Source organism: Teleopsis dalmanni, chromosome 2, assembly GCF_002237135.1.
Source record: "Teleopsis dalmanni isolate 2A chromosome 2, ASM223713v2, whole genome shotgun sequence".
NCBI classification, from domain to species: domain Eukaryota; kingdom Metazoa; phylum Arthropoda; class Insecta; order Diptera; family Diopsidae; genus Teleopsis; species Teleopsis dalmanni.
The window spans coordinates 28,535,214-28,560,835 of record NC_051847.1 but is presented as its reverse complement, the minus strand read 5'-3'; the positions used below and the strand labels follow the sequence as shown (position 1 = coordinate 28,560,835).

General features: G+C 26.4%; 2 protein-coding genes and 1 long non-coding RNA gene across 8 annotated transcripts; 2 read left to right on the top strand and 1 right to left on the bottom strand.

The window, feature by feature from the left end:
• Positions 1-1,589: 1,589 nt before the first annotated feature.
• On the bottom strand, positions 1,590-21,805 carry LOC119677761 (serine protease inhibitor 42Dd-like). 6 transcript variants are annotated; one of them, XM_038089254.1, is made up of 4 exons: positions 21,642-21,805; positions 2,679-3,607; positions 2,036-2,177; positions 1,590-1,879 (listed from the first exon to the last, which is right to left on the bottom strand). In XM_038089254.1, the coding sequence occupies exons 2-4, from the start codon at positions 3,516-3,518 to the stop codon at positions 1,677-1,679; spliced, it is 1,185 nt and encodes a 394-aa protein (XP_037945182.1). In that variant the 5' UTR covers positions 3,519-3,607; positions 21,642-21,805; the 3' UTR covers positions 1,590-1,676. The 6 variants fall into 6 exon arrangements, with proteins under 6 accessions (XP_037945182.1, XP_037945180.1, XP_037945179.1 ...); XM_038089252.1 differs by lacking the exon at positions 21,642-21,805 and adding an exon at positions 10,263-10,303; XM_038089251.1 differs by lacking the exon at positions 21,642-21,805 and adding an exon at positions 8,548-8,677.
• LOC119677762 lies at positions 9,371-10,697 on the top strand. Its single transcript, XR_005252292.1, has 3 exons — positions 9,371-9,615; positions 9,689-9,895; positions 10,469-10,697. It is a non-coding gene; the product is annotated as an uncharacterized LOC119677762 (long non-coding RNA).
• LOC119674195 lies at positions 15,964-25,065 on the top strand. The gene is made up of 8 exons (XM_038085321.1): positions 15,964-16,219; positions 18,629-19,539; positions 19,606-19,747; positions 19,816-19,937; positions 23,599-23,632; positions 23,701-24,623; positions 24,686-24,827; positions 24,896-25,065. Exons 1-8 carry the CDS (start codon positions 16,204-16,206, stop codon positions 25,018-25,020), a joined length of 2,415 nt encoding a protein of 804 aa, XP_037941249.1. The 5' UTR covers positions 15,964-16,203; the 3' UTR covers positions 25,021-25,065.
• Positions 25,066-25,622: the final 557 nt, after the last annotated feature.

Below are 25,622 nucleotides of genomic sequence, written 5' to 3'. Positions count from 1 at the left end.
TTTATATAAATATTACTATTGCACTATAAATATTATATACATAATTGTTCCTATATCTATAAACAGAGATAGAAAATAATTATTTTATAATTTTTTTTGAAATCAAACAAAGTATTTTATTAGTTTTTTTTGTAATAATTATCATTGGTATTTGTTTCAAAAGATAAAAAATTGTTTAACCGTGATATAATTATTAATAAACAGTGTTCATTTCTTATAATTATCATCTCTATTTATAAATAATTTAGTGTGCATATAAATATAGATTACAATGTTATATGAGTAATGATTAATGTGAACTTAGTATTAATAACTTAATAATTTTTCGAAAATTGAAAATCGATTTAAATTGTGATAAAAATGTATACACAAAGATTTTATTTGTTTCAGTATTTAATCCAAATAGTTATAATATTGTTTTTTTTATTGTTGGATTTAAAATATATATATATCTGAAAAATTAAAAATTTTTATGTCTTTTCATTTATAAAGACAAGTGTATGGACTTTCACTCAAACTACTTATTTACAAATAATAATTTGACACTGACCCTGAACTTCAAATTTGACAGGGCACGAATTCAACCTTTGTTACTTGCAATTTCTAAAAATTATTTACGAATAATTAAGTATAAGAAATAACTCCAAGACTTCTGATAATGGGTGCTTGGCACTACTCGAAACAGTTGTACAAACAAAATTTTATTGTTGTAATTTAGTACTACTCGAAATATTGCTCTATTGAAAATAGACGTTTTTATTAAGAATTTAGTTTCTTTCGTCAAAACGGACGTTAAAATTTAATTTAATATAAAAATAATAATTTAAGTATTATTTGTAAATAAGTATATAGTACATATATAATATATATGTATGGAATATGTAGTATATAAATATATATATAATATATAAATTTATATATAGTATATAAATATATATATAATATATAAATATACATAGTATTTGATTAAAATTTATTATCATACTAACTTAGTTATAATTATATATTGCTGAATGGGTTAAAATATGTATAACAATCTCAAAACATGACTATAATAACAGTTAGTGAATAGATTATTACTGAAGCATTTAATATCTAGCCAAAAGACTTTTCAAAGGACGTGCTGAAAGAACATGAATTACAATGTTAATGAAACATTTAATCTATTATTTCAATGTTTAGCTTCTGTAGTTTTTGTTATTATTTCTGTTATAGCCCTGAGTGAACTGTTGGTATTATCAGAACGAGTGGTTCTGACATATTATATATACCTCTCACAACGAATTTTAATGATCTAAACATTTTTAAATTTTTATACAGAAAAACTTGCATATAATTATACTTGCATATTATTATATAAATTCATAAACGATTCGTTAATTTATAAATTTTGTTTTTATAAAAAAAAATCCCTGAAATTATTAAGGACCATTTTAAAGTTTTTTAAATCATAAATTAAATTATGAAATATTTTATTTAGTAATTTATTTAAATTTGACTCCATTAATTTTGAACAATAGTGTTAACTCTAATCCTGAGTAAATTAATTTAAATTTTTTCATAATATTTATTTCTCATATTAGTTTTGTATATTAAAATAATTTATTTTCCTTAATTTTGATTATTAATATAGTAATAAAATAAATAAATTTTGTTTTATAAATTATATCACTAATTTATAGCTCATCATGTGATTCTATACTTTGGACATTGTCAAAGGTCTTTACTGATCCCACAAATATTGGAATTGGTGAAATTTCTTGTTCATCAACATTTACTAATGGCATATGATTTATAAAATAATAATATGGATGGTCAGCAATGAAAGATATTGGCTCTGAAAAGTTAACTATTCCTCGTTTTTTCCTCATAAGCATTCCTGCACATAAAAAATAGACAGATACAAATACAAGACAATTATACAAAGTCAACCAGACACAATGGATGAAAAATGAACGAACTGAGCAAATACTTATAAGTTAAAAAATATATATTTATAGTACATGACAAATGAATAAAAAAATCTTTATGTTACCTGTTGCTGCAGCTGCTTCAGTGCCCAGTTCGTTAACTTCTATAAAAGCTTTATGCAAAACTTTAGAGACCAATAATGGCTCTGAATTTTCAAGCATTTTTCCGAACTCAGCGTAATTAGTAAACATACGTGACATACCCAGCTAGAAAATAATTTTCTTGTTAATATTAAAGTTATATTTAAATAATTGTCGATAAATATATATAATAATTGTTTCTACCTTAATAATATCTATAGTTGTTACTATAATAGAATATTAAAAAATAGTGTTCTCGCTATTGGTCAATTTTTCATTATTGTTTAATATTGACAGATTAGTCTGTAAGAACACTATTTCAACAATAAAATAAAAAAAAAAATAAATTATATAATATAATAAATAAATGAAATCTAATTGAAATAATATATTTTAATAATATATGAAGTTTTTGTTATTATTTATTATAAAGCATAATTATAATATAATTATAAAATATTATATTCTTATAACTATAATTTTTATTATTAATATATAGAATATTTTATTGATATCAATAGTTTTTATTTTAATAAAATATTTATAATTTATACTATAATAGACTAAGCTAATAGTATCTATAGTTTTTACTATAATAGAATATGGAAATAATAAATATTTACAGACCTGCTTGAAAGGTTCATTAAGTTCAATTGAGAATTCAGCTTTCCATTTTGGTATTTTTACAACAACTTCCTGGAAGGATAGTTCTTTTGTTATATCTGATATTGGTTTGTTAAGCAAGGCCTCTTCTAAAGCTTTAAGACCTGTCACTGATTTAGGTAAAATGATTAACATTGAGAGATCACATTTCTTGTAGGGAAGTTCTATAGCAGTTGCATTTAAGTCTGGTAGATCTGCATAACGAAAACGATTCTTTTGTGACATCATTTGTACCTGTACACTGACACCATCGTCTATGTAGAAGTTTTCCAAACGTGTTTTCGTTATTTCAAATTTATGTTGCCAATTGCCTTTAAAATGTACAGCATTAAGTAATAATAAACGTGTGTCGCTACTCAGACCGCTAGCTGGTATCATATCCTTTATTAGATTATTAGTTTTAGATTCAATCCATTTGTTAATGATATGTGCACTTTCAGAACCAGAAGCAAAATTAATTTCTTCTGCGCTCGTAAAAAATTTTGTTTTCAAGATTTCATTATAATCAATATTAATTTTAAATCCATTCATAACATAAATTTTGTTCGCAATATGTAATATTTCACTGTTTTTATAAAAATCCAGAGTATCATGAAAAGTTCCAATCCATTCTTCTTGCTTTTTTGGTAAACCAAGTCCTCTATCCATTTCTTCAGCTGTTTCACCTTCGGCTCCAAGCCTTGCCATAGCGGTACATGTTTGTATAGAGAATGGTGAAAAAACGATATTATCGCTGGGTCTGATAGCACCAATTTTATTATACATATGTATGCCAAAATGGCCTAAATTATTTTTAGATGACATGTTTTCGTTAAAATCCGAATCAAACGTATGAGCTTGATATAAAATTATTAGAGAAATAAATAGTTGCAGCCACCTTCTGGGCCACAATACTGTAAAGATAGAAATTAAAATTGTTGTGTCAATATTGAGTTTCGGGGTAATATTTTTTGATCATTAATTAATACAGAAATATTTAAAATATAAACCAAATTTTTGTTTTTTAAATAAATGTTTGAATAAACATTGTACAAATAAATTTTAAATTAATCGCTAAATAATTTATTTGTAGAGTGTTTAATTTAATAAAAAACAAAAAATAAATTAAATTTATTTAATTAAAAGTCATATTAAAAATAAATAAATAATATTATTAAAAATCAAACCATATAGTTTTAACATAAAAGTTTAATATATATAAATATATGAATATAGTATGTATAAAAATAAAAATATAAATACAAATATAAAAAATATAAATATTCAGAAATATAAAAATGTTATTGTATTATCAGATGCATTTTTTATTGTCGATTACAATGCAATTAAAATTATACCTACAAAGGTTTTTAGACTTATAAAGATTAAATACTATTTATATGGTGGAACAAAAGCCAGCGATTTATACATGATCTATTGAAATAAAATTGGCATAACCCTGAAAGTATAATAATACATACATAAAGTATTATCGAGTGCTTTATATATGTATGTCATACTTAGTTGGTCTGAAGCAAGATTACTTTCTAAGCAACTCTGCTTCATGTGGGTCGTCTTCAGTCTCGTGCAATAAATGTAGTTAGCTCTCTTTTAACTTTATCTTCCCCCTACATCTTGTTTCTACTATTGCCTCTTCCAATATCTTTTTTGTTGAAATATTGCCTTTTTTTCATGTGTGCAGTCGTTAGTTGTTATATCACCAACTCGTGGAGGACCAATAATCTTACGGCGTGCTTTTCTGTTTAAGAGCTCCTAATCAACTTGAACAATTTTTTTGTAATTTTTCTTCTTCTGTTATTCTATTCCCTCAGGACATGCTTAGGACATGCTCTTATAATGTACACAATTTCATGATTTTCGGCTATCATTCTAAGTGTAGTTTGCTTAGAAATGATACATGTTCCCTACACCTATAATTAAGCATTAATTGTTTTTTTTCCACCACCTTAAACTCCTTTAACTTGACCTTCCCCTTACGACCTGTTTCTCCAACTACCTCTTCCAATATATTTTTCGTTGGAGCATCGTCTTTCATCCTCAGGACTAGGGTCATTGCCAACCCAGTGTAACCACTAAATGTTAAACCGTCAAACCGTAGAGGTCAAGATCTTGTGAAGTGTTTTCCTGTTTAAAATCGCCTAATCAACATTGGTTGTAATTTTTCTGATATAACTCTAGGCGTAGTTTGGTGTTTATAGTTGAGCCTCAATTGTTTTTTTACCAGTTTTCCTCGATGCCTTCATATGACAATCACAATCTTGGAGACTAAGCACTTGTCGTGCTACATTTTTCAGTAGATCTGCAGAATGTAAGAACGTTCGAATGTCATTTGCGTTTGCATATTTCTTTACAGTTCGGCATTGCAGTGCATAGTTATTGTAGAAATTACCTAGGACATCCAAATAGTTCTCAACAGTAGCCGTGTTTATTTATTTTCAATTATATTATGCCGTTGAAACGTAAAAATATCCACAAGTAAACCCACTTTAATCACTTAAATACACAATTTTTACAATTATGTGACATATGTTTGATAATATCGTATTATAATTAATTCACCTACAATTTTTTTAAATGCACACATTTTCAAAAATTAAGAGAATAAGAGAAAATATCTCCTATGGTGTATATAATGATCCTGAATATATTTTATTGTTATATTTCAGTTTATACAATTTAATTTCATTTAATGAACAGTTGATTATATCTTCTTAATGTTTTTTTTAGAAATTACTTGAATTTGATTACATATTATTTATATAATTATATATTAATACTCCCTTACATTTTATAAAACTGTTTTTAATTTTTTAAAATAAATAAAAAGTGGTTTATATTTGATAAACTCTACTGATTACTTATCATTCTTTAAGTATGAAAAAATCAATTATTAAATAATTAAATACGCCTCTGCTTTGAATATGAGTTGAAGTAATTTAACAAACTCATTTGCTAACAGTCAGAAACCTACTAAGTTATTATTGAACTACGCCACACATGAATGTAGTCATTACAAAAATTTTTATAATTCTGATAACAATTCTTGCGATAAAGTAAATTTTTACGATATCATTTTAGTGCTTTTTTTACAGTTTACTCTTTTTTACTCTCAATTTAGTAAATATTTTTAATATTGTGTTCTCAACTAATATTGAGTGTATACGAAGTAATATAATATAACGAAAAGAGGGTTCATTCATAAATGGTCTCCTAAACTGTAATGGAGCAAAGATGTAGACCATAATAGTTCACAACTTTTCTAAGTTAGATTTTAGCTTAAAAAAGTTAACCTATTAGCGGTGAATGATGGCAAAAGGAACTATATGTCGGCTATTAGAAGAAATGTACTTCGCTCGGACGTCGATTTAGTGACTGGCGACTATACTTTCGAATCTGTCAAAAGATTGCAACAATGATATCAGCATGGAGATCAGCCGAAGAGTCACCATTGCTAATAGGTACTACTATGGCCTCGGTACGCAATTGGCATGTAGAGCTCTGTCTCGACAAACGAAACTTATGCTTTATATTTAGCTCATCCTTCCTAGCGCAGAATCACATCCTTCCTAAAGTATATCACAGAACGATGAAGCAGCACTGGAAGTGTTCGAGAGAAAAGTTTTTCGTAAGATTATTGGTCCTCTACGAGTTGGCGACGATTACCGCATAAAAATAGACTACAAGTTGTATGCTTATTATCACATTGATAAGATTCATCGAATTAACATCAAGATGAAGTCGTAACGGACTTGATGTACGAGATTGAAGAAGGCACGCACTCAGCAGAGGCACCTGGAGAGACATGCTGCATCAGACCGAAATCTGATAAAGGGTTGTTATGGCCATATAAGAAGAAGAAGAAGAATTTTGTTAGCAGCTTATCAATTTGAAAGTTTTTTCTTACATTTAGCTGATTCGGTATCATTGGCGTATTTAAGGATAGAATAAAACGGATACAACCTTTCCCACAATATAACCTAAAGATAAAATAAAAACTATATAATTGTGATATTCTTTATATTTTTCAACTAATATTAACTATATATAACTAGTATATCTCTCTTATTAAAGCTGGCTATGCTTTAATAAGAGAGAAACTTTATGTTTCATTTGGTTCATTACAAAATTAAGTAAAAATCAGAATCGAATCTTAAAAAGTATAAACTTAATTTATAATAGATCAATTAGAAATAGTTTAAAATAAATTGAAATTCAATATAATACAATTGTATAGCTATATTTCTAATAAATATCAGATAGAAGATACTTTTTTGTTATTGTCTTATTTTGAAATGAATGTGCAAAGAAACATAAAAGATTCACTGCACCGTGAAAAATAGGCTATTCGATATTGACAGAACTCAAAGGCTTAAAAAAATTACATCTTGAACCATGATTACCGTTTAAACAAAAATATTTAGTCACAAATTTCAAATATTATTATTATTAAGTAACATAAATAAAATTGTATGTGAAGATCAAAATGTACTTTGGGATATTATAAACCCATTTAGAATTCGTACATCTCTCAAATTCTGATTTTATAGTTTTACTTCGGTCTATTATTAGAAAAAAGTACTAATATATAGCACTTTAGAGATCTACTCATATCTTATAGTGATCATCAAAGATGTCAATCGCCCTTGTAGTCTGAGTCTCTGTACTCTAGAAAACATCACTATGACTTACAAAATGGAATAACTTCAAGTTTTGTTATGCAGCTGATATTATAAAGAATATCTCTATATATTCTAATATAAATATCATATATCATAAATATCATATAAATAAATTCTAATATAAAATCACTTGGCTAACTGAATTATGCATTTATTGTTAGCCAACGAAAAGTAATCACGCGCTGATAATATCAGATATAATGTTTAGATCTGTAATAACACAGTAGAAATATTTTCATTATAATGCTACAGATAAGCGTTGTTCAACGCTGAAAGGCATGACTCTTCCATTCATTCATTCTCCCAATTGACCTGATAAATTTATAAACTTCGCCAAGTTATCAATTTATGATAGACATTGACAGTTGAGGTGGAGTACAGTTTGCTCCTCATCAGCAAAGCTCTAGATGACATTGTGACGAGGTTCCAATGTGAGTTGTATACTGACACACCTATCTGGGTTGTTCAAGAAGCCCGGCATTCTCAAATTGTTATGATTGTAGTATTTACAGAAATTTGATAGCAATTCGGCTATCCGAGAAGATTACGACATTACATCGCGGATCTTGTTGTTTGGCGATATTATTCTAGACTTTTAAAAATTTGTTTAAAAAGTCTGGTTTTTTGAATCACTTGATTCTTCATTATTTATATCGGGCGGAATTCGCTTCTCTCCGAATTCCGAATAAAGTGAATACTCCGTTTGACTAATTCGTTAGCATTGGAGTTTCTACAATATCATTGCGTTTCGAAATCCATTTTCGGGATTTATTTATAATAAATCAATATAGTTTTACGATAAAGGAATTAAATTTTTAACAAATAATTGTTCAACATTGAAAATATTTTTTATTATCTATATATATATATTGATACTACGAAATTTACAATTAAATCTGAATACAAGAATGCAAGTATAGAAATGGCGCGAAATTTTTTCATTGTAATAAAATTTATTTTTGTTTATATCCCGAATTTTTAGCAGAAGTGAATCTAATTTTTATAATATATATTGTCACAGTTTGTATTATAATATAAACATAGTATTATTAATAACTTATTTCTTAAAAATATTTGAAATAAAAAATAGAAATTTTACATTAAAAAATTTTTAAATATTTAAAAAATTTTTTTAAATATATTTCACTGCTTACTCTCTCTCATATACCTTTATTATTTATTTATATATTTTACTTCACTTCAAGTTAAATTAAGCCTGGTTTTCTTTCTTGATATTAAAGTAAATTTAAAAATTTCACTAAACCAACTCATCGGTCTTTTCGTTGAGAAATAGAAACGAAACTGATGAAAAAAATTTAAAAATTGTGTTTATATTAATTTTAACGATCCGCTGAGTAATTTTGTTATCAAATAAAAAAATGCGCAAATATTTATAATTCTAGAAAAATTGATTGCTCACAATTTTATTTTTCAATCTTCTTCAAGATAGATTTGTAATGCTTTGTTTAAGAGAGTTTATTACACATCAATTAGTTCATACAAAAGAACAGCTAAAGAGATCTCTAAAAAAGTAATAGTTTCAGGTATGTTTATAGAACACTAAGGGTGAGTAACTTGAATTGGTATGTAATATAACAAAAATATATAATTTTAAGATATATACATATTTATTGTTATACATGTATAACCATTAAAATCCAATTTTCTACAGCGCGAAATATATATTAAATTACTTCATTTGAATAGAAACAGAATTTTTATTATATATTAAATAAAATTTATAATTTTTATTTTTAATGAAATATTTCGTAATATTTCGATTATAATATCAAAAAGAAATTTTGGATTATATACTACCATATACAACATATGGTATATGCGCACATTTGTTTATAAACTTATGAACCTTTAACAATTAAATATTATCGCAGCAATCAAATTCTTCGTTTAAAATTTTCTTGAAACTTTATTATTTAAATATATAAAAATAATTTCATAAAGTTTAAACTTATTAATTTAGAATAAAAAGTGGGTAGGTATATCAGACACATACACCTGTTTAATAACATTGTTATTATTAAAATGGCACTCCTACCACTAAAGGGATTAAAAAAAGGGACCAATGTAAACTTAACGCTTGTTCTAATATTATAGAGAAATTTGTTAGTCTTCTCAACACCCTCTAGTACATTTCTTATTGTTACCACATATAAACTCCATTGCAAGTCAGTTCCACATAGCTCAAAGTTCTAAGTTTATAAGTAAGTGAAAGTTATTTTCTATTAAATGAAATCATTCACATGAAAAGAGTTGGTTCTTCTTAAATCTTATTAGGTCGACTGTATCCAGGTTCGATTTGTTACTCGCAACTACAAAACGCGGTAAAGGACGTCCGCAGCTTCCGAGGAACGACCAGCTGACCAACGATTTGAAGTCGTTTGGTACTACCAACTGGCGACAGCAAACCATTAATCTAGCTGGCTGGCGGAGGCGTTCGACGCAACCAAAGGCAACTCACGTCTGTAATGGCCAACTAAGTAGGTAAGTAACCAGGTTTGCCAATTCTTTAAAGTAGAAATCTTCACGGTATTAACACTTTTTTGGAAAAAGTCGTACAGTAACATAACAGTTTCTCAATCGTTTCCAAGTTTTCATCCTGACACTCTCAGTTGTCAGTTTCGACTTGGGGTGCCTAATTTGATCCCGTAATTTATTATCAAACATTTACTGCTAAGGACAAATGCTAGCATGTGGACATATGACAACTTCTTGTCAAAGTCAGGAGCGTATCTGTTTTTTGTGGCATGTAATAATGTAACATAATAGTGTAATAAGTACACATGTGCTTATTTAAAATTTCTTTTATTTAAAATTGTTTTATTTAATATTTTCTTTTATTCAAACTTACTCATTTTCAATATTTTTATTCTTTATTGATTCACAGTTTTAAATTCGTAATATTTTTTTTTTTTATTTTTTTATATTTGTTTTTGTATATTTGTTTTGTTTAATTTTTTCTTTTCAATTTGCAACACAATTAGTTAATATTATTTTATATGATGTTTTTTCCGATTAAAAATTACGTTTAACGAATTAAAATGACCGACTTTTTAGAACGTTATCAATAGACAAGTATCTTTTAATAACAATAAATCCGGATGAAAGCACAACCGTAACGCAATGTAAACGACACGAATCCCCAAAAACACTAATTTGTAGAAATGATTTTTGTTAATATGTGTCTATTAAATTCTATTTGTTATCAGTGTTTTTTTAACCATATGAGAATTGACATTTCTATATGAGTATCCAATCTGATTTTTATACTCTTGATTTCTTTAAGTTCCGCTGATTTTTGTTTCTATATTTCATATAAATAAATTAAAAAAAAATAGTAAAATATACCTGGAAACTATTATTGTATTCCATAATAAAAAAAAAATTGTTTTTATTGTATAAATAAATTTATGATAGCAATAATATATATATGTTCTATAGAGTTATTTTGAAAACTGTGTCATTGCAATTATAAAATATTAGAAGAATCCATTTATGATATATAATAAGTTCGTTTTTTTAATTAGAAATAAATAAAATAAAACAGAAAAAAATAACAGATCCGAAGCTGTTTTTATTAAATTCATTTAAATTATTTTGGAACGAAACTGATCTTGAATACATTGATAAGTGATAAGAATGTTAAAAAAAATCTTGATAATATTTTATAAGAGAATTTGGCATAATATTGAGAAATACTTATTGAGAGACATCATACGAAATACATTTAAGCAGCAAAAAAATCTCATTGATAAGATTTTATATATAAAAATAATAACAAGAATACAACTTATAAAGGGTGTTAAATTAAGTTAGTTAAGTTAATTTAGTATGGTCATAATTAAAGATACTTATATATTATTTTTCTCACATATGCTAATTTAAGAAAAATCAAGGAAAATAAACTTTTTGAATATTTCTTACCTCTATATTTTGAATAAATATAATAATCTAATGAGATTGGATAGATAATAATGATTGTATAATAATTAATTATATTATTATAATTATAATAAAATAGGTTATGTTAGAGTGGTTCACCAAACCTTGCTTGAGCGCCAATAATGGCCCTTACTAATACTACGGACAAATATTGTTCATACTCTAGAACAGAATGCTTACCAGAGAAGGTAAAAATGACCTATGCAGTCAGTGCAGTGACAATGTAGAAAACACCACTACTCTCTCCTTTAAGTAAAAGTGAACAAACCTGAAAAGTCTATAAATCTTGCCATAATCCACATTTTAAGATATAACAGCTCTGTTGTCAGTTCGTTAGGAAAAGAGGCCTTAAAGACTTATAACCTTGTACTGGCCTAAGATGAGCACAAATACATGAGCTGACGCACAATTTTCTTCTCCTCTATAAATCTAAACAAAAGTCAAGTATATTTATGAAATTTGATATCAGATTGCCTGTCTGAGAGGACTTTGATTTACATCGGTAATGTTGTTGCTCCGGATCCATTTTGAAAATTAGTGAATTGTCATTATTTCTTCCTAAAAGATGCTGCAATTATTCGGTATTCTAAGTAAGTTGCTAAAATTCATTTTTTTTAGATAATATGCCATTACCGACTGTGGGTTTCATTCAGTTTGAAGCAGTTACAATAAATGTCGATCGTGTTAGCATAGAATTATCTAGAGTCCATTTATAGACTCCGCTATCATCAAGATCCATAAATATCTTTATTTATTTTGAATTTCTATTTTTTCCAATTGAGAGGAAAAAAAATGTCTAAATACTCCAAACGGTTTGAAATTCCATTCAATTTCTTCTTTGCAGCAAGGAGGGATATATTTATTAGAATATATTATATGTAATACATGTTGAATGAGGATTAGCCTCGATGGACTGTTGTTTTGGGCTCAAATGGTGTTTAAAGCGCAGTGTTTCTCTTTTTTCAATAATTTTTTAAGCAATCCAAAAACAAATTAAGAATGTATAAACACTTGATTTCTCCTTAATTTCTACATATTGTTGACAGAAGTTTATGATTTTATAAACTCTATATTTTATTAAACAATAAAATGATGTGAATTTCACTATTCCAGAACTGTACTATAAAAATAAATTTCTGGTAATTATAATATTAAATGAAGTACTATATATAAATTAACTAAACTATTTTTTTGGAAAAGTGCTATTAAATTACTTTATGCCATTCTCATTAAACTACATGCTTATTATACCAGAATAGATTCAATATTGAAGATAACTTATTATTAATTAATAATAATACTTGATGTATATGCACTATTTTATTTTATGATATAATTGCAAATAAAGTTTGGAAAGTACATACTTTGCATATTTAATGATTTTAAAAAAACCCTCAATTTGTGAGTCACGATACCTGTAGGAAGTAATCAACAAATAATTGAACATATAAATGAAAATCGTTACTTTTAAAATTTTTAATACATTTGTATATTTAAAAACTATATAGTTTTAAATATCACGAAATAGTATGCGTTGTGAAAGATGTTCATTTCATTTTGTAATTTTTATTGTTTATTCAGAAGATACTACACACCTTCACACTGCAATAAAGAGATAGATATGAGATAGAATTTAATTGGCTTACACTCGGTAAGCAAATTAGGAATGTTCTGTAATGAACTTGACTCATAAATAAATGTTTTGTTAGATTTATAAATACAATTGTGTTAATTTGCGAAATCGCAAACGCTGTAAACAAGAATATAGGGAGCTACCCAATGTTTTCTTCTGACATTAGCTTTATTATTGCTTATATTAGTGTGATGATGTTAAAAGAGAATTTATCTTACTTTAAAAACATAAAAGAAATAATGACAGAGATTTTGTATTATTAATAAATCAAAACAAATGGTGCTCTGTTGGTTGGTGACGAAATAAGTTTTGGGGTCTCTTATAAATTTTGGGAGATTACTTTTATGATTTAGTTTGTACTTATAAATAACAAAGTAGTCAAAACAAATACCATGAACTCAGAAGAACAGTTTTTACAATAGAAAGTTATAAAAATAATTAAATAATAACGCTCAATAATAAAGACAATTCAATAAAAAATCTGCACCTTCAAGAAAAACATTACTAATATTTATATTTTTAGAAAAAAAACATGATTTTAATTAATGCAGAATGTCGGTCATAGATTGAAACTTTCTATACCACTTTCTTTTATAAATTCAATATAGCTGTTACTGCACTATACTACTAGAGTTTGATATTTTAATAGTATGTTCACATTGCCTTAGTTAAAGCGGTTTAATTGATTTAGGTCGCTGAAGTCGATTAAACGTACGAAGAGATTTCGTGCTTTCCAACTTAGTTAAAAATAAATTAAGGGAAATTGTACTAAAAATGTCGAAGGCAACAATGCAAAATATATTTTCCAAAAGGGAAATGACTAAAATTTGCCGTATTTGACTCATAAAACAAAATATAATTAAACACAAAAAAAACAAGTGAAACAAAGAGGTAAGAGTTTTTTAAAATGCTTGTTTTTTTATAAATAAAATATATTTTATTGTTGTTTAAAAATAAAAAATATAATTAATTAATTTAATTATTTTACAACTGGTTTATGATTTCGTTCTAATATAAACACAACAAGTGAATTTGTTAATAAAACTTTCGCAGCAAATTAACAAAACTCCCGAAAAATGTACGAACATAAAAGTCAAGTACGGCTTTGTATCAGTTGGTTAAGGTGTGCTGACTCTGAGCTTCAAATTTGACAGAGCACAAGCTTAATTCCTGATACTTGCAGTCTCAAAAAAAATATTTACAAATAATTAAATACAAGTATTATTTCCAAGATCACTGATGAAGGTTATTTGGCAATACTCGAAACAGCTGTATGGTTAGCCAAAAATTTAAATAATTAAAATAATATAAAAAAATAATTTTTGTGGTTATAGTTCACTACTTTTCGAAAACCTCTTCATAAATAAAATTTATAATTGATATATAAAAATATATGAATGAGTTTCCATAATATTTGATATCATTATACAATGTCATATATAATTTAACAAAAAATATTTATTACAGTTGGATATCAACGGAAATGTAAACAAACAAAACTCTTCTAGAACTTTTACAGAGCTTTATGACATAAAAAACTCAACATACATAAGCCAACTTATGCTAGTTGAACGTCCAAATATTAATTGATTGATATAAATTGATTTAGTTGCAGTGCCAAAATTCTTCTACACCTCCAACCGCTATTTAAAAATGAATATCTTAATGCTAAGACCATGAACATGAACCTATATAATCAAATAATTCGTCCGTCACTTCTATATGGATGTGTAGCGTTTAGCAAGGCTTCAAACACTACCATTCGCCAGCTTAATATCACACAAAACCAGGTTCTGAGAAAACTTTTCAAGGTACCATGGTACATTAGGACGAATGATTTCCACAGGGACTTCAAGATTGTTCCGATCAAAAAATATATAAAGAATAGTGCCTTGAAATTATTTACGAAAACTGACCGGCTTACCAACACCGCGTTATCGTATCTCAGAATGGTTACAGGCTCCCCGGAGAGGTATGCAGATCTGAGGTCAATTGTTGTTTAGTCTGATGTAGTGTTAAACAATAAACCAGTTAAGGCGTAGGGAGGGGTTATGAAGAAACCTCGCAGTTAATAGAGAGTAAAAGTGCTCAAGTGCACTGACTTAACTAACCTTAACATAATTATAATATTTCATATAATTTATTTAATAATAATAAAAACAGATTACATTATTTAAAATGATTTCATATAAGCATTTCAAAATAAACACTCATTGGTGCAACATTTCAATTTCTTAAGAATGTTGCTATAATTCAGTTAAACCTAAAACAATGACTCTATATAAATCTGTATTGGATCCATTCAAATGGTAGTAGCTATTTATTTACATGCATATATACTTATGTCTATATATGAGGTAATAATAATGAACATAAGCGTACAATGATTATTGTTTTACTCAGACAGATAAGTTATTTTTATTTTGAAATTGAGCGCTTGTGTAAATATTTTTGACTCTCAATTGTTCATTGTTTGTTTATTTATCTTATCTCAAAGTAATATGTTATGAATCATAAAAATTTCATAGATTCCATTTAACCTAAGAGTGTGGAAAAATTTGCAAACTACAACAATTTAGTTTAAAAAGTTTATGAAGTAAGTTCGGTTGAGGCGTTTAAATTGTTTTCTTAATCTTTGATTTTAATTGCAAAAAAAAAAAAAATAAATTAAAATAAAATAAAAATTAGTTTAAAGGAAATGCAAACAAAAATTATATATTTTAATAAATTATAATAAATTATTATGGTTTGGAATAAATTTGTTTTTATATTATACACAGTTCGAATTGTAGGTTTTTTTCCAATTATTTTTGCGTGCAATAAATTCTGAAATTATCTACCCCCAAAACAATTAAGAACAAAATTTCTTCATAAATAATTTATTTTTCTACTTAATTTTAGTCTATGTTACTCTTATCTATGCAGAATAATGTTTGTTTCTGGCGTAATTGATTTTTGCTGTATTTATTATCTGTTGTCTATGGCAGAGCAAAAGTAGATGTATTCTCGGATTTGCATATTTACTAACGAATGACTCCGGGTTTACACAAATTTGTGAAAACCAAAACAAAAAAAGCAATTTTCAGTGAATATAAAAGTTCACTTTGTGTGGTGAATCTCAGCAGTTGTAATCTCGTATTGCATGTATTAAGTATTAAAATTGTGTTAAAACAGAATTCAGTATCTAAAACCAACAGAAGAGTCATTACCACTCAAAATGAGGCAAACGATATGTAAGAATTCGCCTGCAGGTGTTCACTTTTATTTTTAAACAAATTTCTTCATCAATAAAATTTTACAAAATTACAAATATATTGTTAATAAAATATATAAAAAAGGTGCTCTATTTGATAAGTTTAATTAATTGTACTACAATTTATATATTTTTTGTTTAATTGCTCTTGCCAAGGTGGAACTTACGTGTACGTGTTTTAATTTTCAAGTGATTTTTCTGATATGATTAAAATAAAATTTAAAATAAAAATGATTACTTCATAAAAGTAGGAACGCCAAAAAAAAAAAATTTAATTAAAAACAAAAATGATAAAATAATGATAAAAATTAAATTAAACTTAAAATTTCTGAATGACTTTAATATTTGTTATCTGTCAATTATAAATATCGTGGTTCAAGATTAATAATTAAAATCCTCAATTACTACTTTATTAAGTATACATGTATGTGAAACTATATACTAAATTATATATAAATAAAGTGAGAATATATAAAAATAATATCATAACATCAAAGCTTGCGTTTATAAAAAATAATTACAATATAAACATATTGATAAATACGTGAGTAAATCATTATCCTGTTAAGTTCTTCATCTGCTAAATGAGTTCAAATTTGTGAATAAATAAATAAAAGAAAATAAAAAAATCAACTAGCCGATAAACACAATATAATAATTAATTTTTGATCATCAAATTAAGAAAATAAAATTTTATATATAAAAGATAATCTAAAATAATGTACTATTGACATGCAATTGCACTAAAAATTCAAGGACTTTAACTTGTTTTTATTAACAACCTTCAAATCTATATAACAAAACATGTTAAGCGGGATTTGAAGAAAGAAGCTTTTAGTTATTTCTGCAAACTAAAATATACAAATATTTATTTTATATATATTTATATATAAAAATATAAACTATATATATTTTTTTTGTGTTTTATAATAAAATCAATATTAAATAGAAAAATTTTATAACAGAAAGTTTTCAATTTTTAACCAAACTAATTCTTGGGATGATAGTTGTGGATACTGCTAAATATCTATAGTCAGTGAACTTATGAATCATCTGTTTTAATTGTCCGTATAAATTTTTCAGACTACAAATATTAGAAATTGAATCTTGTTAATTTCGAATATATACTATTCACTATCGTATAGTATAGTGAATATTAGAAAATAATGACAATGATAATGACAAAAAGTCCCTTCTTTATTAAATGACCTATTACACGGAAACACGATGTACATTTATTTTGTATTTTTTAAATTTATAGTTTTATTAATTTTGCTTGTTTATGTGTAAACAACAATTGCACTTGCTGTACTATTTTTAAACTAAACGCATATACTACAGCTACATAAATTGACTAAATCATTATATAAAAACAAATGTTTTTTATCATTTTTAAGAGTTTATTGTTTTAGCAATTTATTGTTTTAATATGTTAACTAAAGTCTTTTTAAAATAAAAATTGTTTTCAAAACAGCCTGAAGAGATGATTAGTACTCTAATGATGACTATAGAATATAATTGAAATATTAGTCTAAATAACCAATAATATTGGTTTTGTTTTTAAAATGGGCTGAAGATGATTAGTATTCTGAAGATGACTATAGAATATAGTCGTAATATTGGCTTAAATAAAATTTTTTAAAAGCAAAATCTTTTTTTTAAAGTATATTATTTAACTATTCAGCAAGTACCTCAACTTAAAAACAAAATTATTATTAAAATTTTTAAGAAAATAAACAAAAAAAAATTAAAATATATCAAACATTTACACTACTAATACTTATTTCATGAATTCTTAGTAGAGCATAAGGCCTCCTTAAATTCAAAAGAATTTTAATTATAATAGTATCCGTATAGAAAGAAAAAAATAAGGAGAAAAAGTGCTGTTGGGATTGTGAGAAATAGAGAATATTTTCTAAAGACAAAACCTCCTATAAAACATTTTTAATTTTAAATAGTTTTTAAACTTTTGTTTAATTAAAGTCTTAATTGTTAAAAATGTATTCTGTATGTATTTTAAAAAAGTTTGTATTTTTAAACCAGAACTTTGTACAAATATATTGCCGATTATTTTGTTTATATTTATAGATTTTATCGAACTGATGTTTAGTTTGGGCTAATAATTTACTGACGCAGTTCTATTTTGAATTGGGAATTCACACTGTTTTAATATAATCTTAAACTAAAAAAAAAAAACAAACAAATATGTACTAGTTAATCATATTAAAAAATTAAGATAACGATTATTTACCAAAGAATAGGTTATAAATATTTGCACATATTAAACAATAATAGCTACTATTACTATATTAAAATATAATAGCTTATGAGTTATTACAAATAAATTGTTATATTAATTAAGTAAATATTTAATTAACTTTCATTTTAGTTATTTCAATTTGTACCATAACAATTCTACAAATGGCTACCGCCGGCACAACCGCACCATCCTTGAGCGCTGCTCGTAATGCGTTTGCAATGGACACTTTTAAAGAAATTGCGGTCAATAACAATGCAAAGAATGTAATCTATTCACCTGCCTCAATACAAGCATGTATGACCTTACCATTCTTTGGTGCCGAGGGTCAAACTGCAACAGAATTAAGAGATACATTACATTTAGGAGCTGGAGACAAACAGTCGATTGCACAAAACTATGGTGACTTTATAAAACGCGTCTTTAAAAGTTCATCTGATGGTCCCCAACTAACTATGGCGAATCGTATATATGTTCAACAAGGATTGGAAGTGAAGCCACATTTTAATGAAATCGCAGCAAAGAATTTCCAATCTGGTGTGGAACAAGTGAATTTTACTAATTCTGGACCAACAGTCAAACAAATCAACTCGTGGGTAGAACAACAAACGAATAATAAAATTCAAAATTTACTTTCGTCGGATGCAGTAAATGCACAAACAAGTTCCATATTGGTAAATGCAATATATTTCAAAGCTAATTGGACCAAACAATTTAGTGAATCGTCTACGCATAAAGCAGACTTCTCATTAAATTCTAGACAAAAGGTTCAAGTTGATATGATGTTCAATGATGATAACTATAAATATGCGGAACTATTCAATTTAGATGCGAAAGCTATAGAGTTACCATACAAAAATTCAGAAATCTCAATGTTAATTTTACTGCCAAATAAAGTTGATGGTCTTCAAGAATTAGAGAAGAAAGTATCCGCTATTGATTTAAATCAAATTACAAGTGAAATGACTTCAAAGAGTGTTGAACTGTTTCTACCCAAATTTAAAATCGAATTTGACATTGATCTCAAGCAGTCATTACAAAATGTAACTAAAATATTCTATAAGTCTTGAATGGAATTATTATATTGATTATATATTTTTTTCTTATAGCTTGGTATTAAAACTGCATTTTCTGATAATGCTGACCTTAGTGGCATATTTACTACGAGTGTTCCACAAAAAATTTCAGATGTTAAACATAAAGCATTTATTGATGTCAATGAAGCAGGTTCAGAAGCTGCAGCAGCTACATGTAAGTATACACCCTACATTGATTTTTCTATATTGTTTGAGTATAATTTAATATTTTCATTTTTACAGATATTAAAATTGTGCCTATGAGTTTAAATTTGAATCAGAAAACTTTCGTTGCTGATCGTCCATTCGCTTTTTGGATACGTAGCAACGACGCTGTTTATTTTGCGGGTCATGTTGTTTCACCCTAGAAAGTGAATCTTTAAAATTTATTATAAACTGATTGTATACGTTTTTTGTTCTAAAGAAATAAAAAAAATTTAAGTAAATAAAAATGAGAGTTAACTGGAGTCATGTTTTTATACGCAGTGCAACGTTTTAATTGACGTTTTAATTAAAGGCACAATAATTGCATTTACTATATATAAGTTAGGTTAGATCATACTAGCGATCCTAAGAATCCACTTAAGCTAGTTAGGAGGTTTAAAAGACACCTTAAATATTTAGTAAAGCCCTAACGCTCTTCTAAGGGATGTCCTGATGCTGGCAAGTTCCTCCAAAAAGCTAACCACGTAGCATAGTCCGCATAATAAATCTATAATCTTTATATTGTTGCAGACAACCCATTTCTCGTCCCTAATGATGGTGCATACCAAAAATGTACTATTATCTTGATTTTTGAGTTGCTTAAGTCAAACGTTAATGTAACGGTACAAATTTCTTTAAGTAAGAACATGAGGAACCCAAATATCTAGTTTTAAAACTAAATCTAACCGTTTCAAATATGAATTAATGGTCGAATTCGATAGTTTTAATCTCTCACGAATTGTTATCCGCCGGTTTGCATCAATTAGTGACCTTGTGTTTTTATCAGCTTTAACTGGTCTTCTAGAACATGGTATATTTTCGTCATCGAAATTGGTTGATCGATATTTTGTTAAACAATTTTAACACTGGCGATCTATCGATACAGCTTCTCCATACAAATTATTTAATTTTTTATCTTGCTTTAACATTTCTATATTTTTTAATAGTAAATAAGTATAGTATTCCGCAAATGTTATTTTTTATCTTCCACAATTGAAAGGGCGTCAACCCAAAACCACTAAGTAGAATCAAAGGAAATTAAAAAAAAAAATGCTTTGCAGTGTATCTCTTAAAATTTATAATGATTATGCGGCTTTAGTGTGAAGTTGACTGTGAAAAGTACAAGAAAGCCCTTTGTTAGGAAAAATCGGGATTACTTATTTACTTATATTAAATTTGGAGACTTAGAATTTTGTGGAACTTTACAGATCTTTTTAGTTACAGAAAAGCAATCTATTGACGATTATAGGTGAGAAGTATTTCATAAATTTTTTAAAAATATTACAATACTGTTTTGTAAATTAATAAATGAACCTTTAAGTATAAGTATGAGTCAATTTTAAATATATGTATATTAATTTCCAACAAAGATTTAAAGATAATTGTAAATTATGTATTTTAGTCTTCCCAAGTAAATGAAATCTAGTTTCTCTTCGTGGTGTATATTTTTATATTTATTTGTTTTTATCTCCCAAACGTATTACCTCATTTTCTACATTTGTTATGCTCTCTTCTTTCGTCGCCGGTATTTCGTAAACATACTGAGATACACAAACATGTTTTTTTTTATTATTTATGCCACAATGCATGAGTCAGACAGACAAACACGAAAAGAGCGAGAAAACAAAAGCAGTTTTTATCTTAAAATATTTTCGTCATTTCATTTATAAGAAAGTTTAATAAATATTCGTTTAGATATTTTCTTTATTTTACATGTATATAAAATAATGAATTATTATTATTTATTTTATCTATTTTTAATATTAAACACAATTTCAATTCTTAATACACACAAAACACCAATTTATTCTGCATTTTGGAAACAAACAAACAATATGGATAAAATTTCATTTTTTTTAACTTACTTGAATATTTATTTGACCCACCAATGATTACTATTTTAAAGTAAATTCAAAAACTAAAGTTTTATTATTAATAAATTCTTTTGTTTTGACTTTATTATATTTTCTATAATTTCTTTTAATATTTTTCTGAAGAGTGACGTCAACTTCTAACGAACAAAGTTTTCAATCTGAAACTTTTTGCATGAGCAACAAGTTTTGTAGTAAATTTACAAGGTGGAACACAATACTGTCTTATTTTGGCAATTAATATCAGGTAAGATATTGAAATATTTATTATTTTTTATATAATTTTTTATACAGTTATTTTTTCACTGTTTTGTATTATTTTCCAATGCAGTTATTTTTGCAATATTGTAGTTGTTGTTATTGTTTCGTATTTTTGTTTTGTTGTTGTATTGTATATGTAATTATACAGGTAACATTTGCAGAGTATTTCATTTGAAAATACTTTAACTGTAAAAGGTGAGTTTTTGAACATCTATTCCTTTAGTTTGGGAGCATCTTTTTTAATATATTTTAGATTGTTTTTCTGAAAGTTTTTCTTTGGTTTAAAAATTTTTAAAGTTAAAATATAATATATTGTATTTAAAAATAAATATATTTGAAAAATGTTTAAAAATTTTATCGGAAAATTATATTTTACTTCAAATTTTTACTATATAATTTTTTGCTAAAGAATTTACACGCCATTTTTCTGTAATTGGCCTCTGAAACGAACTACTACTTTTTATACTTAAGTTTTTAATATGTATCTGTTTGTTTAAATTAAGGTAATTCTTATCATTTTGTTCTTTATTCAGTACATGAACTTAATATATTTGTGCAATAGTTTGGTTTTCTTAAATTGATTTAAGGAAGATTAAAACTAAAATTAGAAAATAACTAAAAAGCAATTAAAAGTTGAATATAAAAAATAATACATAATTTAATACATTTATATTTAATATAACAAAATTATTTATTTTTTATAAATAATAAACGATATCAAAAAAAAATATATTATTGAAATAAAATATTTTTCATAATAAATATATTTTTTATAACAATGGTTTTATTTCAATGCAAACAATGTGCTTTGAGTTAGTATAACCATGCCATCATATAATGACCTCATATTTTCGACTATGTAAATGTTTATGCAAAATAAAAATGTCAATTTTTCCTGGAGCTTTTTCTCTTAAACTTAAAGCTTTTAAAATTTACCCTACACTAAGTCTTTCAGTAGTAATTCATTTTTCTAACAAAAATTAATATCAGTTTTTAATATCAACTGTTGTTATAAATTATTTTGTAAAATAATTTAATAAAAGACATCTAATTTTATAGTTAAAAGTGATATTCTCTAATATAGTGAAAATCATGTGGTACAAGTCCCTGAAATCTTTGATTATTATCACAATGAATCCCAAACTCAAATTCATTTAATTAAATTCAGTTATGACATGATTTACTTCACTTATGTTAAGCTAGTACAAAACAAGAAAATGAGAAAAAAGAAACGAAAATAATAAGTGTGTGTCAGCTAACAGCACTAAAAAAGACACAGTAATAATAATATAATTTAATGAAATCTGACAGACTTACTAACACCGCATTATCAAATCTCAGAATGGTTACAGGCTCCTCGTGGTGATATGCATATCTGAGGTCAATTATTGCTTAGTCTGATGAAGTGATAAACAATAATCCAGTCAAGGCGCAAAGAGGGATTTTGAAGAAACCTCGCACTTAATAAAGAGTAAAAGTGCTCAGGTACACTGACTCAACTAGCCTCAATATAATATAATAACTTATTATAACTCTATTCTTCAAAACATACAAAAAATATATATACTATATATCTTAGCAGACTACGTTATATATTTAGTTATTGATACAATAAGAATATTTTATATAAGTTATGACATTAAAAAATTTTAATAAATTAATTTAAAATTATTGTGTGTTTATTTATTTATGCAAAATTAATTTATACTTTATAATGGGAAGCGGTAAATATAAGAACAATATTTTCTTATGAGATGTTATCAGAAATAATTTAATGGTTTACATATTACAGTACAGTTCCAAAGTGGATTATTTATTTTCTTCATAATTGGCTTATTCTCAACTTTAACTATCAGTCTTCCACTTCACCACGACAATCGCACTGCTTTTGCTATGGAAATTTTTAGTACCGCAGTACTTGAACGTACCAACAGAAATGTTATTATATCTCCAACCTCACTTGAAACGTGTCTTGGACTTGCATACTTTGGAGCTAATGGAAAAACCGCTGAAGAAATGCATGAAGGACTAAAATTAACTACGAATGACAAAAAGATCATAAGTCAACACTATCGAAACCTTATACAAAGTAGACTACAAAGCCCATCAAATGGTCCAGCACTTAAAATAGTGAATCGTATTTATGCAAATGAGACCCTGGAAATTAAAAGTGAGTTCAATGAGATTGCCTTAAACTATTTTCAAGCCGCAGTGGAGAGAGTGCGTTTTGCCGATTCTGCAAATACGGTTGTAAGGATCAATAATTGGATTGAACAGGAAACGGAAAATAAAATTAAAAATTTGTTAAGAAGTGACGAAGTAAATCAAAACACTACTGCAATACTAGTAAATGCTATATACTTTAAGGGAAAATGGGCAAATCCTTTTACGAGATTTACAACACAAAAAAAGAATTTCTCCATTAATACAGAAGAGATTGTGCTCGTTGATATGATGTATAATGGTGATAGATTTAAGTATGCTGAATTAATGGATCTTGACGCAAAAGCTTTAGAATTGCCTTATAATAACTCAGACGTATCTATGCTGTTTTTATTGCCTCATCGTATCGATGGTTTAGCAGAATTGGAACGGAAATTAACTGGTATTGACTTTGGAGAAATTGCAGCGCAAATGAAGTGGGAAAGCGTGGATTTAAGTTTACCTAGATTTAGAATAGAATTTAGTATTGATCTTAAAGATACACTTAAGAGGGTAAGTGGTAAAGGTTTATATTCATTATACGTATACATAATTTTTTTCTCATTATACTTCAGTTAGGTATGGTTAGCATGTTTAATAAGGATGCTGATTTTAGTAATCTGTATAAATCGAATACGTCATCCAAAATTTCACAAGTAAAACAGAAAGTCTTCTTGGATGTTAATGAAGCCGGCTCTGAGGCAGCAGCTGCTACATGTAATTATATTATTAATTTATAAATATTGTAATTAAGTCTCATTTAATTTGTAAAATTCTCATTGCAGTTGTCAAATTTTATTATAAGAGCTTCAATCCCGATCATAAAATCTTTCAAGTCAATCATCCATTTGTGTTTATTATACGCTCCCCGGAAACAATATATTTTTTTGGTCATGTGGTACAGATTTAGGTACTGTATCCAAAGGTTACAGTAAAATGTGTTATTTTATTATTGTTTAATAATATTTTTATTTTATTTTTTTATTTTTATTTTCAAATTCTTCAATAAATTAATTTTTCAACTAAAAAAAAAAATAATACGAAAATATTTATATATTTAATATAAAATAACTAATTCCTGTCTAAAATTATGAACATATTTTTATATGCTATATAAAATTTCTAGAGCTACCTGTCTTTAGTCCACTTTTCCTTACTTCAAAAATATATAAACTAAACTTTTTGCGTCTTTATTATGATAGTATTTGAGACTTATATATGGTACCATTTAGAAATTTTTCCTTGAAAAGCAAATTATTCCTTGTCTTCCAAACACCCTTTCTAGTGGCATCACTAGGTTTCCCATAGAAAAATTCTATCAGTTATAAAAATTACTATAGAAATCTTCCGAGGGTTTGATTTTTATCTAGAAAGAATCGGACAGTGACTTAATAAGTGCTCAATTGTTTCCTTCATATCTCTGACCTGACTAGCTTTTAATAAAATCTCTATTGGGCTCATCAAGTGTTGTCTTGTACATATCTCTTACACAATGACTAGTAGGGTCAGAAT

Coding starts and splice junctions, on each gene's coding strand:
- LOC119677761 (XM_038089251.1), bottom strand. Junction 2,178..2,678: donor TTAATGAACCTTTCAAGCAG/GTCTGTAAATAT, acceptor ATTATTTTCTAG/CTGGGTATGTCACGTATGTT. Junction 1,880..2,035: donor TGAAGCAGCTGCAGCAACAG/GTAACATAAAGA, acceptor TTTTATGTGCAG/GAATGCTTATGAGGAAAAAA.
- LOC119674195 (XM_038085321.1), top strand. Junction 19,540..19,605: donor TCAAGCAGTCATTACAAAAT/GTAACTAAAATA, acceptor TTTTTCTTATAG/CTTGGTATTAAAACTGCATT. Junction 19,748..19,815: donor AGAAGCTGCAGCAGCTACAT/GTAAGTATACAC, acceptor TCATTTTTACAG/ATATTAAAATTGTGCCTATG.